General features: G+C 54.2%; 5 protein-coding genes across 5 annotated transcripts; all 5 read right to left on the bottom strand.

The window, feature by feature from the left end:
• Window positions 1-1,115: 1,115 nt before the first annotated feature.
• Window positions 1,116-2,252, bottom strand: BESB_050010 (SAG-related sequence; the record flags this gene model as incomplete). The annotated part of the gene is made up of 1 exon (XM_029363452.1): window positions 1,116-2,252. The coding sequence occupies one exon, from the start codon at window positions 2,250-2,252 to the stop codon at window positions 1,116-1,118; it is 1,137 nt and encodes a 378-aa protein (XP_029220818.1).
• A 1,651-nt stretch (window positions 2,253-3,903) lies between these two features.
• Window positions 3,904-4,572, bottom strand: BESB_050000 (SAG-related sequence; the record flags this gene model as incomplete). Its single annotated transcript, XM_029363451.1, has 1 exon — window positions 3,904-4,572. The coding sequence occupies one exon, from the start codon at window positions 4,570-4,572 to the stop codon at window positions 3,904-3,906; it is 669 nt and encodes a 222-aa protein (XP_029220817.1).
• Window positions 4,573-6,390: 1,818 nt separating this feature from the next.
• On the bottom strand, window positions 6,391-7,530 carry BESB_049990 (SAG-related sequence; the record flags this gene model as incomplete). Its single annotated transcript, XM_029363450.1, has 1 exon — window positions 6,391-7,530. The coding sequence occupies one exon, from the start codon at window positions 7,528-7,530 to the stop codon at window positions 6,391-6,393; it is 1,140 nt and encodes a 379-aa protein (XP_029220816.1).
• Window positions 7,531-9,239: 1,709 nt separating this feature from the next.
• On the bottom strand, window positions 9,240-10,361 carry BESB_049980 (SAG-related sequence; the record flags this gene model as incomplete). The annotated part of the gene is made up of 1 exon (XM_029363449.1): window positions 9,240-10,361. One exon carries the CDS (start codon window positions 10,359-10,361, stop codon window positions 9,240-9,242), a length of 1,122 nt encoding a protein of 373 aa, XP_029220815.1.
• Window positions 10,362-11,954: 1,593 nt separating this feature from the next.
• BESB_049970 (SAG-related sequence) lies at window positions 11,955-13,091 on the bottom strand (the record flags this gene model as incomplete). The annotated part of the gene is made up of 1 exon (XM_029363448.1): window positions 11,955-13,091. The coding sequence occupies one exon, from the start codon at window positions 13,089-13,091 to the stop codon at window positions 11,955-11,957; it is 1,137 nt and encodes a 378-aa protein (XP_029220814.1).
• Between the last annotated feature and the right edge of the window lie 1,354 nt (window positions 13,092-14,445).

Raw genomic sequence — 14,445 nt, 5'->3', positions numbered from 1 at the left:
CCGACCGGATTAAACGAAAGAAAGACTGTGGCACCTTCACGAGAAGGCAAAGTGGGCACGTGGTCTGGACTACTTTTTCTCGAGACCCGCCGTGGTGTTGCAAGAGGGTGCTCGCCGGCGGGTGGGGGAGGCAGACCCGTATCCAGCGAGGAGGGCGTCACTTGACCTCGCTCTACAGCTACAGCTAGTTCGATTCAATGTCTAGCATTGATACGCCAAAGGAACACCCTCCTGCGATGTTTTAGATGAGGGTCAGGTCTGTGGCTAATGTTGAGATGCAACTGCATCCTCACAAAAGCGATCGACAAATGCCTACCGAAGCCCCGCAGACACGACAATGAACGCCTATTGAGCCGTCACACATTCAGCAGGCAAGAAGTTCCTTGCGGGTACACTATGTTTGCTTCTGGCAGGGTTGCTCCACTGCGCATGCTGGAGTCCTTTGAGAGAGAAGGAATGAGGTCGTTTCGATCTCTGTTCCCGATGGACCTCTCGCGCGCTTTCCACAGTTTCTGCTCTGTCCATCACGCGATGCCTTTCACAGAGGGAACAGCCACACGCGCATCGTTCAATGCTGCTGTACTGTTGCGAAACACGTATTCGCATTAGCCAGCAGCGGCGCATCCTCCTGGCAACACATAGCCCGTGCAGATGCGAGCACGAGTCATCTAATCTTTTTTTACGGCACTTTGTGCGCGTCTCAGCAACACATGGTCATCCAAACTTCCTGTGTGTGGCCTGTGTAAAAAATCTCGATATCTCTTTCGTGCAGCAAAATACGCCGTGTCGTAGCACGGGGACGAATACTGTCCTGAGTACGTGTCGACTGGTATGTGCTGCGAGTCTCCGAACACCGTATACACAGCCCATTCACAATGCTGGCCAAGGCACACCTGTGGAAGCCAGACGACGTCTGGTTCCCGGACCGCCGTGGCACTCCGGCTCACCGCGTGAAATCGGACAAGTTGTTTCCTCCCTGCACGCAGAGGAGGCTGGCTACAACAGTGCTGTCAATGACTGTCTTGATGCCTTTGATTTCCAGAGATCGTGAACACCACACTGCCCATCCAGATGTCACGTACGGTAGAGGGCTCCTCGGACCAGATGGACCTCCTTTACTGTAAGAAGGAATGAATCGACGAAGCCATCACCCCAGAACTTGCCAAAACTAGCCTGTTGAGCAAACCGGAAACGACCGGCATAGATGCCGCACTCGCAGAGCCATCACCTTCGATGCTCACGTCCACGCTGCACACACTGGGTTCAGGTGCAGCAGGGGCGAGAGCTTTCACGTGCTTCTCCTCCGCTATCTGGCACTGAACCATCATCTTCGCTCTGGCCGTGGGAAACTTGTCCTCCGGAATCGTGAAAGTGAAGGACTTCTCTTCACCATCAGTCCACCATCCTTCCTCGTAACCCGGGAGAATGTCCCTGTATTTGCCATGGCAGTCCTTGACAGCCGCGTTCTCCTCACTCACATCGCAGTACGTTTTTTTGTAGTTCGTCTGCACAATCTCTCCTTTCTCACCGCATACAAGAGTGAAGCTGTTCTGTGAGGGACTCAGCGTGATGGTTTGGTGCTTCTTGTTACTGTCCTTGCCGTAGGAACAGGTCACCTGCTGATCCTTCGTCTCCGTAGCTCTGGCAGCGACCGTCACAGCTACTTTGCATTTCGTTGTGCTGCCGCTGTCGCTGCATCCGACGAGGAATTCGCCGTCGACATGCGGCAGCTTGTCTTTCGGGATGATAAGTGCTTTTGGCTTATCATTTGTCCTGCCCTCTGTGACTGGTTCCCATTTTGCCGGGGTCGAGGTTGCGAGGAGAAGGCTGTTAACGTCAATGCAGACAGACTTGTGTCCTGTTACCTGGCATGCGCAGACGGCGTCAGCATCCGCCGAACAGACATTTGAGCTCACCAGTCCATCAGGCGCATAATTTAGGCCACCCTTGCAGTGAATTTCCAACTCGTTTGTCTCTTCCGATATCGTTGCCTGGAGGTCTGGTGCTTTGGCGCTGCTCTCACACGTGCACTTCGTCCTAACTCCCTCCACGGGAGGGGTACAATTGGATTTCTCCTCGGTGGCAAGGGCCTCCAGCACTGCGAGAGGCAGATCCTTTGATAGCATTGCAACGCTCGAGAAAAGCAAGACAATCGTCAGGCATAATCGAGAAGAAGAAAATAGAGTCCGCTGCGCCTCCGCTCCAATGAGGAGTCGGCGGCTTGAGCACCGCAGGTTACAAATCGAAGCCATGTTGCATTCAGAGAGGAACCGGAACGAGGAACAAGCACGTGCTTTCTTCCAGATGCCAGAGTCTTCTAGGGCGTTTTACAGCCCGCCAGAGAATGCTGATCTCTCCACGATGCAGGTGACTCTTTAACGTAAAGCTCTCAACGTATCACGCTCAGCGTACACGCCGTTTGCGCTCCCAGAGTGGGTCGCGTACTCCGTGCAAGACAACCCGCGGTCCGCCCGACACCAAGAGAGGATGGCAAACCCAGGCAGCCCTCCGTGCTCGTGTCTTGTGGCAGGGGCCGAGCGAGGAAAGCCTCTCAGAGATGCCACGAGAGTCCGGGGCGTCAAACAGCTCATCAGAGACTTGTCTCGACGCGTTGTGCCCCCGAAATAGGATCATCGACAGCACCAATGCGCAGCATGCATGTATGCACGGGGATATCCCAGTAATTCACTTTAGCGGTAGAGAGGGACGGGATTTGCTTCACCGAGCGCTCGCAGTGATTTTGCATTGCCGTGTCGCTGCTTCAAAGCAAACATTTGTCAGTGCAGTAGTTCGTGCCCCGCCGGCTTGATGGGGCCGAAAGCGCTGGAAATGAGGGAAAGGCTGGCGACGAACGCACGGTGTTTCCGTAGAGCCTTTCCTCCTGCTTATCCAAAGAAAGCATTAGGAAACTCTTCTGCTCTCGTCAATATGTACGCCTGTACAACAAGAGAAACCACCATCAGGCATATGGCCCACAACGTGGCCACGCGGAGTACATACATCAGCAAGCGTCTAGCAGGCGCAATGACGATGCGCTAGGAGAGCGATCCCAAAACTTTGAGCGTGGTAGCATGTCTGCCGATGTTGCTCTTCTCTACGGCGGGAGGCAGCAGCGGCTCTCCAGAACTGCTACTGCAACCCTAAAGAGAATTCGCTACAGAGGTCTTCGAAAGCAATGGTTCTGTGGGCTCTGGTGCCACAGGGCATAACAATGGATGTCTTCTGAGGCACTTCTTCTTCGGCTAGTGGATTCCGCGTGGCTAGCACCACTGCTGGAAAAGCAACCCTTGAGACAAGAGGCCCTGCTTCTGACTCACTGCCGACGACAGCCTCATACCCCGACGGCGCTCAGCGCAGCAGCCGAAGCGCCGAAAGTGCATGAACCAGAACAAACTCGAAAGGTAAGAGCAGGGTAAAATAGAGTGTCCCCCTTCGGAGACCGATGTCCTCCAGCCCGCCCCTTGAGTGCGCTCACAGCGAGTCAGGCAGTGCATCCAGGCCTCCTGTGCTCTGGCGGATCGTGGTGTCATCAGTACTTCTCGTATTCATAACGATAAGCTGACATACGCGCGTTGCCTGTTGGTATGCTAGCGGTATCTCACTCCCATGTCTAACGTGAGCGACACGAAGCCAACCAACGCACGCTGCGCAAGTCCCTCACAGCAGCTGTTCGGCAAACAGGCCTTTTAAAACAACTCAGCACAGGTTTAGGTGCGCTTGTTGATAAGAAGAGCCTTCGAAAAAAACCTCAGGCCGCTCCGAACGTTCCGGTGTTCTAGTGGGGTGGTGAAGCGGTCACACGATGCAGCTCAGCTGCTCGCTTTACCTGCCAACGAACTGCCATCACCGGTATTCTACAGAACGACAAGCGATCCATACGCTCCGAAGGAAGAAACTCTCCATTCAGAGGAACGAATCGTACGACAGGGACAGCACAGAACCAAACAGAAATACTGCAGTAGACGCGGCAAGGTACACAGACGGAGGCACCGCTCTTGGCTGGCCTGCGCTTTCGATCGTGACGTCGACGCTGCAGACACTGTCCTGTAGTTTATCCCGTAGTGCATTCTTCGCCTCGGTGCCCTCTGTCGTCTGACACTGAATCATGAACCTTGCCTCGTTGTTAGGAAACTTGTCCTTGGGAATCGTTAGCGTCGCAGAGTTGCCGTTGTCGCCAGTCCACCATCCCTCCTCATAACCTGGAAGAATCGTTTTGTACTCTTCAGAGCACTCTGGCGCAGCATCTTGGCCCTCTGTCACCGGGCAGTACGCAATTTTGTAGTTCGTCTGGACAATCGTGCCTTTGTCGCCGCACGCCAGAGTAAATCTGTTCTGTGAGGGACTCAACTTGATGATTTGGTGTTGGTTGTTACTGTCTTTGCCATAAGCGCATGAGACCTGTTGGTCCTTCGTCACAGTTGCTCGCGCCGCTACCGTGACCCTCACCTTGCAACTCGCCTGGCTGTTGTTTACACATCCCACAGCAAACTCTCCGTCAACGAATGGGAGATTTTCAGGGGGAATGATGAGAACCTTTGACCGGTCTTCTTGTCTGACTTTGTTTTCTTCCATCCAACTTATCGTGGGATTTCCGTAGAGGAACGTATTGACGTTCACACAGTCAGCAGAGTCACCGTGGTCAGGCACTTGTCAAGGCTCTCATTCTTTCCTGGGCAAACTGACGAGTTTACCAGTTCCTTTGGCGCGCATTTTTGAGGGTATGTGCAATGCATTTCGAACTCATTTGCCTTCTCGGAGACTGTGGCTTGTAGCGAGTCACTGGCATCTTCACACGAACACTTCGTCCTCTTTCCCTCCGTCTTACAACGCTTTTTTGGCTCCTCGCCAAGTACCCGCGTTGCCGCATAAAGGGCATAGTGGAACATCAGTACGGCGCTCGCGAAGAGAACTAGTACTTTAACTCGTGAACGAGACGCAAGCTTCGACTTCTGTTGCACACCGTCGCCCCGAGCTCCTCGGGAGCCAGAGTAATGCGTCTCGTCGTAGAGAGGCACCATGCTGTGAAAATCGATTTGTACGGTCGCGTGTGGAGCGCAGAGTGGCCAGAATGGCATTTGCGTCGATTTTTGTGTGACTCACGTCTTTCGTAGCAGAGACAGTACAAGGTCGCTTACGCTCTCTCAGCAGACGACGCAGGACATGTCCGGACACGCAGGCGGTTCGAAGTGGAACTCGTACAGTAAACGCAAAATCATAAGCCCAGGAAGGAGAAAATTAGCTTTCTCGGAGAGTGTCAAGACCTGAGCTAGTCTGAGTGTTTGCTTGGCGGTGCCTCGTTTGTCTTCGCGGCTTGCATGCCTCCGGGCTCGGCGGCCGCAGGGTAGCTTCGAAACGGGGGGATGTCGAAGAGGCTCGCGTGTAAACGGAACTGCGTTAGGCTGACTTGCCCAGTTCCACTATGACCTTCGAGACAAATCGTCGGTGTCCTTAGCGCCTCGGGTGCCGAGGAACAGTCCGGAACGTGGTCTGTACACTCCGCGTCTAACCGACCGGAAAAAGCAGAAAACGCGGGTTACGACCTCGACTGGCAAAAATGCGCGCGGCACTGGCATGTGAAATGTCTCGTGTCTGTATCGAGTAAGCTCTTATCTACATTCTGGTCCTGGTTTCAGGCATGTAGCTTCTTTTTCGTTTGAACCACTCAGGAAAGCGCCCCGTCAGGTGCGCGCAGCCAGTTCAGTGTAATATATCTAGCAAGCACCGCTACGATGCTCCGTTTCAGATCCAATTTGAAGCGCTGGATGTATGTCACAAACAACCAGACTTCCACAATGAGCTACCACGGTCAGACTCTGACAAGGCAGTCCCGAACGCGTGTACTCAGTAGACAACGCCCACCATCTTGTCAGCAGTTGATGCCTCAGGTTGCGGTGTGGCGCTCCCCAGAGTCGCCTCACATGTGCATCAGGTCTCATGAAGCGCCGGCAGACATATGCATGAATACAGACGACCGGCTGTCCTTCGCTTTGCAGTGAGCGCAATGGGCGCAAGCTGCGGAACAAGAGTGCCCTGTGGCGTTGCGCGTGCAGACATTCGAGAGTTCTTCCTCAGCCCCTCAACTAGCGTTCGACACCCACGCGTGTTCAAGTTGGAATGCGCACAGTGGAAACGCGTGCTCTATTCATCATGCGCTGTGGTTGAAGGAGTGCTTAGAACAGAGACGGATGGGACCGAGCCTACGACAGTAGAGGTAGGCGAATGAACTCGTAGAAAGCGTGAGGAATGCGAAAAGGTCATGTGAGACTCGGGATCACTTCAGAAACGATGTCGCACCTCCGAAAAGTGCGGCATAGCTCTTGTAGCGAGGAAGCTAAGGGCATGCCTTACAAATCAAGACCTGCACGGCTTCGCCGACCAGCGGGACCTCCCTTATAGTCCGCGGAAATGAGGCGACATAGACAGCACCCCAGAAAACGCCAGCAATACAAAGTTGATCAGTTTGAAAACGAATGACGCAGACGCCGAGCTCGGGGAGCCACCGGTTTCAATTGTCACGTCAACGCTGCACACACTGTCTTGGGGTGGAGCAGGGGCAGGGACCTGGAGCTCCTTCTCCTGCGGCTTCTCCTCCACCACTTTCTGGCACTGAACCATCATCTTCGCTCCGACCTTGGGAAACTTGTCCTCCGGAATTGTGAAAGTGAAGGACTTCTCTTCTCCATCAGTCCACCATCCTTCCTCGTAACCCGGGAGAATGTCCCTGTATTTGCCATGGCAATCCTTGACAGCCGCGTTCTCCTCACTCACATCGCAGTACGTTTTTTTGTAGTTCGTCTGCACAATCTCTCCTTTCTCACCGCATACAAGAGTGAAGCTGTTCTGTGAGGGACTCAGCGTGATGGTTTGGTGCTTCTTGTTACTGTCCTTGCCGTAGGAACAGGTCACCTGCTGATCCTTCGTCTCCGTAGCTCTGGCAGCGACCGTCACAGCTACTTTGCATTTCGTTGTGCTGCTGTCGTCGCTGCATCCGACGAGGAATTGACCGTCGACGAACGGAAAATTGTCTTTCGGGATGCTCAGGACTTTTGTATTTTTCGACGGTTCACCTTCTTTGCCTTCCGTCCACTGCAGTGCCTTGGTTTCATCGTACAGAAGCGTTTTGACGTCAAGGCAGAGGGGAGGTTTCACGTCACCCTTGCAGTCGGTTAGTTTCTGCGTACCTGCTGGGCAGGCTATTGAGCCAGTCAGTTGAGCTGGAGCATATTGGAAGTTTGGCTTACAGTAAATCTCGAATTCATTGGTGTCCTCCGAGAGAGTGGCGCCTAGAGGATTCGCATCACCTGTCTGCTCTATTTCGCAAGAACACTTAGTCCTCACACCGCTGGTAGTGCATTTGTTCGTTTGTTGCGCGGCAAGCGCGAGAAATTCAGGAAAGAGCGGAGAATGAGACAGCACACCAGCTGTCGCAATGAGGACACCAACGAACAGACCGACCCGAAAGGTAGGTGTCCCCTGTGGTCTCGGCTGCAGTGCTGCAGTGCAACAGGTTCCATCGGGGAGGGACGCCATGGTGATAAATAGTGTCTTCGAGTTATCCAAGGGCAGGAGTTGCTGGGTGCCACAGCAAGAATGGAAAGAGCAGTCACCTGTCGAGGCTGCAAAAACTGCAATCTATGCGGCGCGCAGGGGGAACCGCGCAATGCACCGCCGAAGGGCTGAGTGTTGGGTCCCAAGACAGAGGAACGACGACAAAACATGGAAAGCGTGTTAGCCACCAAAAACGCTTTCGTTCCAAGAGCGAAGCGGTGGACGCTGAGGATGTCAGACGAGTGGGACTCTGAAGGTGAAAATGCTTCTCGAGGTCGACCACCAGGATTCGTGTTTCCGGTTACCCGCTCCCGTGTCCAGGGGAGGGGGGGGTCACCGCCCGCCTCGCAAGACTGCGCGCGCCCTCCACGGTGAGGCGAGCGACGCGGAAGAATCGAGATGGACGCTGCAGATGCTGTTCCACCTGTTTTCATCCAGCCTGTCTTAGGACGGACACCTGCGACTGCCGGTTTCCTCTGCCGCCGCGGTGAAGGTGTGTTTCGGCTTTCTCACTTCGTGTTAGCTTTCTGCACCAAATGACATCCGTCAAGAAGCGAGGGAACTGGGCTGCGTCTGCCAGCGGCAGAGCGGTCGCGGGACGGAGACCCGCATTCAGTTAATATTCGCATAGATTTTCAGCGGGTGCCTGTAAGCTGGTGAATGGTTCTGTAGATATCTTGAAACCGCATCGAGCTTCTGTTGAAGCCTGAATATCGTTTGCGGAGGCTGTACGGACTTCTAGTGTGACGCAATGCAGGCCTTACGGGTTGTGCGGCCCTCATTGCAGCTCCCTGGAGTTCGAGCTGCACTTTCGGTAATTCCTGGAGGCAAGACGCACAGTGGAAGTGTTGAAGAATTCGGAGCGACATGTGTTCCGCCAGCAGGCACCGGAGAATGCAAACTGTTGGCGGAATGCATGACTTAACAGGTGTGCAAAACCTCGCCATCCTGGGGCTCCACGGTGCTGTGCCGACGCACGGTAGCGCAGGGAACGGGATGCAGCTCTCCTACGTTCAACTGTCGACAGCACTAAGGGTCTGCCTCTCCACCATGTCCTGACTCCTTCTGTACCGAAAAGTGCCGGCGGACCTCTCTTGGAAAAAACTGGAGGAGGCTTTTCTGTCACAGCTGTAAGTTAGCACTAGGTGGCCTCCTACAGCTTCCGCAGAAGTCTGCAGTCCTTGTCCCGCGAAAAGGGGTCTATGCGCAGTGCGACGCAAGCTTCCACCATGCTTCGCGACAGACACGGGTGGATGCATACTGAGTGGGAAGTGGTCTGCGGTCACGCAGTACACGGGTCTCGGGAACCCGCCCACTGAACTCCGCTTCAACTCGAATTTGTGATCACACGATGCAGCACACTAGCTGGTAGGAGCGATAGCGTGTGGCTTGCAGAACCAGTAGAAAAGTCTGCACCACATAGAGGAAGCCCATGCGGGGTGGCACTGCACTCTGTTTCTCCCGTCTAGTCAGTCAGCATCGGACAAAGGCCGTAGTAGAAGCGGCTAATAGCACGAGAGTGACTTTGAGTGGTCCTGGTGTCGCCAGCTTGAGCTTTATCCGAGGAAGCAAACGACTGAAGACACTGCCTCTAGAGCCCGGTGTCAGTGACGGTCGGCTATCTGGGTTGCCGATGCGACGTCGCACCACTCTCCCGCTTCCCCCTCCCAACGCCGAGTTGCGTAGGTGTCCTATTCAACAAGCGATGACAAAATTGCCACAACCCCAGACACTCCCAGCCCGAACAGACCTGCGACATGCACAGGCGGAGAGAACGCACTGCTTGATCCAATTCCCTGAATCGTTACATCGACGCTGCAGACAGTCGGACTGGGTGCGGCTGGCGCGGCTTTCGCCGTTTCGCCGGCCTCTACCCTCTTCTGGCACTGGACCGTCATTTTTGCGTCGTTCTCCGGAAACGCATCCTTCGGAATTGTCAGCGTGAAGGATTGTTTCTCGTCGCCAGTCCACCAGTTATGCTCATAAGCAGGGAGTATTGGCTTGTAGCCTTTAGCGCATTCTGTCACAGCCTCTTTCCCTTCTGTCACGGGGCAGTAGGTTTCCTTGTAGTTCTTCTGCACAATCTCGCCTTTCTCACCACACACAAGCGTGAAGCTGTTCTCCGACGGGCTGAGCGTCATTGTCTGATGTTCCTGGTTGCTGTCCGTGCCGTACGCACATATCACTTTTCGATCCTGAGTCGTCGTTGCTCTCGCTTTGACAACCACATTCACCCGACATTTTTCCGTGTCGTTGCTTTCTATGCACCCGACCGAGAAGATACCGTCGACATAAGGGAAGTTTTCTTGTGGCACACCTAAGACTTTTGACGTATCTTGGGATGGAATGGCATTGCCATTCGTCCACTTTACCGAATCGGGCGCCCCCTCCAGTAGCTGTTTGACATCCATGCAGTTTTTCTTGTCCTCGGTGTCGTTCTCGCACTGGTTAAGACTTTCCACGGTTGCTAGGCACACCACTGAATCCTTTAGCCCGAGTGGTGCGCATGTAAGGTTATGCGTGCAGTACATCTCGAATTCGTTTTCAGTCTGAGAAAGAGATACGGCCTTCGTTTCTGTGGTTGCACCCCCGTTCACGCAGGTGCACTTTGTCCGTTTCGCAGACGTCTCGCATGATAGTTTTACGGTTTCATCAGCCAAGGAACCCACTCCGGAAAGCAGTGGACGGTACAACAGAAGAGTCACAGTTGCAAGTAGCAGCGGTGGCGTTAGTCTTGTGCGTGACGCAAGAAGAGACTTCCGCTGCGTGCCTCGCTGCGGAGCTCGGGCGGAGTTGGGAGTTTGAATCTCCATTGTTAAAATTGTGCGGCGGCCACCGTTGCTGTGGAGCGCTAGCAACACAGCGGTAATCCGAGACTGCTGTAAAGAAGAATAATAGATGCTATCACGTCGTGAAGGTGCAGGGCTTGGAGGCTCGCAATATCTATGCGCGAGTGCTTTTGGGAATACCCCGGTGCTCCAGACAAATCTGCGTGCCAAAAAATATCACTTAATGACCTCGGTTCCACCACCTCAGACCAGAAGGCACGAATGAGCGACTGCAGCTGTGCACAAGAAGGCAGTATGGACACATGCTCTGGACTGCTTTTCCGCGAGGCTCGCCGTGGCAGTGCAGGGATACTACATGTACTCATGGGGAGGGGGGGCGGGGGGCGGGAGACCCGTTAGCCAGCGAGGAGGCCGTCACTTCATCTCGCTCTACAGCTGCAATGTTGAATAAAGTGTCAAGCATCGAGAGGCGGAAGGAACACCCCTCTACACAGTTTTTAGAAGAGGGTCAGATCTGCTGCTAGCGTTGAGATGCTACAGCATCCTTGCACCTGCCAAGCACGAATGCCACGATAGGTCGAAAGATGGGGTAGAGTTGCTGTTGAGCCGCAGCAAATCAACCAGGCAAGAAGTTCGCTCCGGATACACTAAGTCTGCATCTAGGACGGTAACGCTGCTGCGGCGGCTGGGTCATTTCGAGAGCAGGAATGAAGTCGCGTTGAGGTCGGTTTTTCAGTCGAACCTTGGGTCCGTCCCAAAAGTGGTGCACCATTCTGATGGGTGAGTCACGCAGACAGCCGACAGATCAACCATGGATCACATGCTCTAGTCCTTCAAGTTGGCTAGCACAGTATTTGGTCACGTGTTTAAAGGAATATAACTGACAAAGCCGACGTCCGCCTCAGAGCGGGCACCACTGGCTTCTCGTTGGCGCGGTGCCTGCACGTGTGTGGTATCCATATTTGAGGAAGCGGAGCTCGTTTACACAGTTACCGTTCGGGTCGTTGCACTCTACCGTTCTGTAGCAGGAGAGCCCTCGCGCTCTTCAGTACTGATTGTGGCAATGCTACTGTACCGTGGCGAACCAAGTCTAAGGGTTAGTCAGCAGTGAAGTCGCATCGTGCCGACGCTGGTAATGCCCCGGCGCATGCAAGGCCACGCATCTATGCTTGTGACTCCTGGCAGCCGGTGCGCCGTCCAGCTGCGCACCGTCTTACAGCCTCACTGCGGGTGGCCTAGCGGTGAAAACTCACTATCACCTCCGTGCCGCAAAACAGACCGTGCCTGTGGCGCGGTAGCGTACGTGAGTTGAGTAGGTGCCTGCTGCTGTGTACTGTGAACCCCCGGACGTTCGCTGGACATTCCAGCTCACACTGCTAGCCACGGCACGCTTGTGGAAGCCACACGCTGCGGGGGTTCTCCGACCGCACAGCCGCTCTGCCTCCTCGCGAGGTCCCGGAGAATATGTGCCGACGCTCTATGCGGAGGAGAGGTGCTGTAACCGTGCTTCCTTTGGGATTAGGGTTTCGGGGATTCCCGTCTATCCTCATCAACACAATATCCATACACACCAGTGAAATGGCAACAGTCGCAAGCAGCCGCGCCGCTGGGTGTCAATTACAAACCGATCAAATGAGACGACCGCCATATCAGCTCAGAACATGCCAGCACTATCATGTTACACAGACCGGAAACAAATGGAACAGACGCCGAGCTCGGAACGCCAGCGCTTTCGATGATCACGTCCACGCTGCACACGCTGGGTTGAGGTGCAGGAGCGGTGGGATCTTTCACCTGCTTCTCCTCCGCTTTCTGGCACTGAACCATCATCTTCGCTCCGGCCATGGGAAACTTGTCCTCCGGAATCGTGAAAGTGAAGGACTTCTCTTCTCCATCAGTCCACCAAGCTTCTTCGTAACCCGGGAGAATGTCCTTGTATTTGCCATGGCAATCCTTGACTGCCGCGTTCTCCTCACTCACATCGCAGTACGTTTTTTTGTAGTTCGTCTGCACAATCTCTCCTTTCTCACCGCATACAAGAGTGAAGCTGTTCTGTGAGGGACTCAGCGTGATGGTTTGGTGCTTCTTGTTACTGTCCTTGCCGTAGGAACAGGTCACCTGCTGATCCTTAGTCTCCGTAGCTCTGGCAGCGACCGTCACAGCTACCTTGCATTTCGTTGTGCTGCCTTTGCTGTCGCTGCATCCGACGATGAATTGTCCATCGATATACGGAAGCTTTTCTTTTGGGACGCTGAGGACTTTTGGCTGATCGCCTCCGGGGACGTTCGTACTCGGTTGCCAATTTACCGGGGGCGAGGTTGAGAGCAGGAGTGTGTTGACGTCAATACAGCCAGACTTGTCACTCTTTAACTTGCACTGGGCGAGGTCGGCAAAGTTTGCTGAACAGACCTTCGAACCCTCTAGTCCTTCGGGTGAATAGCTTAGGTTGGCTTTGCAGTGGATTTCCAGCTCGTTCGTCCCTTCCGAAATCGTTGCCTCGAGATCTAGTGCGGCGGCGTTTGCATCGCACGCGCATTTGGTCCTCACGCTTTGCGCTGGGGGAGCACAGTTGGATTCTGTGGCACGGGCCTCGAGGACGGAAAGAGGGGTACCCTTAGGTAATGCTGCAGCGCTCACGAAAAACAGTAATGCCGTCCAATATAATAGACAGGAAGAAAACGGTGTCCGCTGCACTTGCGCTTCAATATGGATTCGGCGGCGGCGCGCGCACTGCATGTTCCAAATGGAAGCCATGGCACATCCGGAGAAAATCGGCCCATCAAAAGTGAGTTTTCGCCCAGTTGGCAGTGTTCTACAGAGTTTTTACCACCGACAAGTAATGCTGAGTGTCTCACGATGCGGATGAGAGGCTCTCTAGGGAGCTGTCTTACAGCGTGCAACAACGTCAATGCGCATGTAAAGCTGTGACACCCCGTACGCCGAGCGACGCCACACAACGACGTGGTTAGTACGTCGTGCCGCGAACCGAACTTGTGAAACAGTTTCATGTGCTTGAAAGGTTTCCTGCAGAAGAGGGAACTAGAATCGACCGTTTGCCGGAATGCTGTCGACGTACGGCGAATAACTTTGTGGCACGCTGCACTCCCGTTCGGGGTTTCCCGCCACCCGGCAAGACAACCTCCGGTCCAGCCCGACACTAGAGTAAAAGGGCAAACCCCACAGCTTTCCATGCTCGACTCGTGTGGAACGATCACGACAGGGGAGCCACTCCAGGAAGCAACGGGCATTCAGGGTGTCGGTAAACAGCTCATATGAGCCTTATCTCGACCCTAGATGTACTGGAGATAGGATGATCAACAGAGTGCGCAGTTTAGATGGATGCAGGTGCCGTAATTCACCGCCCAACTCCATGTGCGTGCCCAACCGGGGTCAGCAGCTGTCGACGAATGGCGGCGACGAGAGACGTGCGTGTGATCGGAACTGCATCGACCACACTTGTCGAGGTTCGTCCAGGCTTGATAGGTTTCGTCAATGGTGTTAACGTACGGCTCAGTCGTAGGGTGCTCGTCTACAACGTACCCTTGTCAACTAAGCGAGGCACTTGCCTCGCTTAGCGATACCCTGGAGCTCGTCCTCTCTCATTAACCTAGCTCTATTATATGAAATTCGAGCTTTGAATACCCGAATGTTGATACGACAACATTTTATGAGTCGAAATGTAGTCAGTGGATGGGTGGGCGGTATGGGCGGGTAGGTGTCTCTAGAATCTACCGGGGAGCAAGTACTCATCAACCTACTGATCTCCCCCGCAGCCTGCTCGTTCGCCTGAAACGCTCGTGAGAAAGCATTTTCTTTGAGCATAGAAACATGGCGAACTGCTTGCATGGTCTGTGGCACGCTTCCCATCGAGTGCCCAGCGTGTGATCAGCAGAGATGTGGACACCCGCCCCCCTCCTTCGATAAGCCATGAAGGCATGTCTTGTCGGATAGCAGCAGATTGGGACACTGAGCAACTTGTGTGGGGTTCTGTCTAGCATGTCCAATCCGTCTTCGAGAGAAACAAATCCCGCCATTCAGCTCGCTTCCAGCTGTCGGTGTCCCGACTTGGAGCTTTCCACTTTCATGTCCAGCGCACGTGTATCCGATT

This window comes from Besnoitia besnoiti, chromosome III (assembly GCF_002563875.1).
Source record: "Besnoitia besnoiti strain Bb-Ger1 chromosome III, whole genome shotgun sequence".
NCBI classification, from domain to species: domain Eukaryota; phylum Apicomplexa; class Conoidasida; order Eucoccidiorida; family Sarcocystidae; genus Besnoitia; species Besnoitia besnoiti.
The sequence above is the reverse complement of the archived record's forward strand: the minus strand, read 5'-3'. Positions and strand labels throughout refer to the sequence as shown.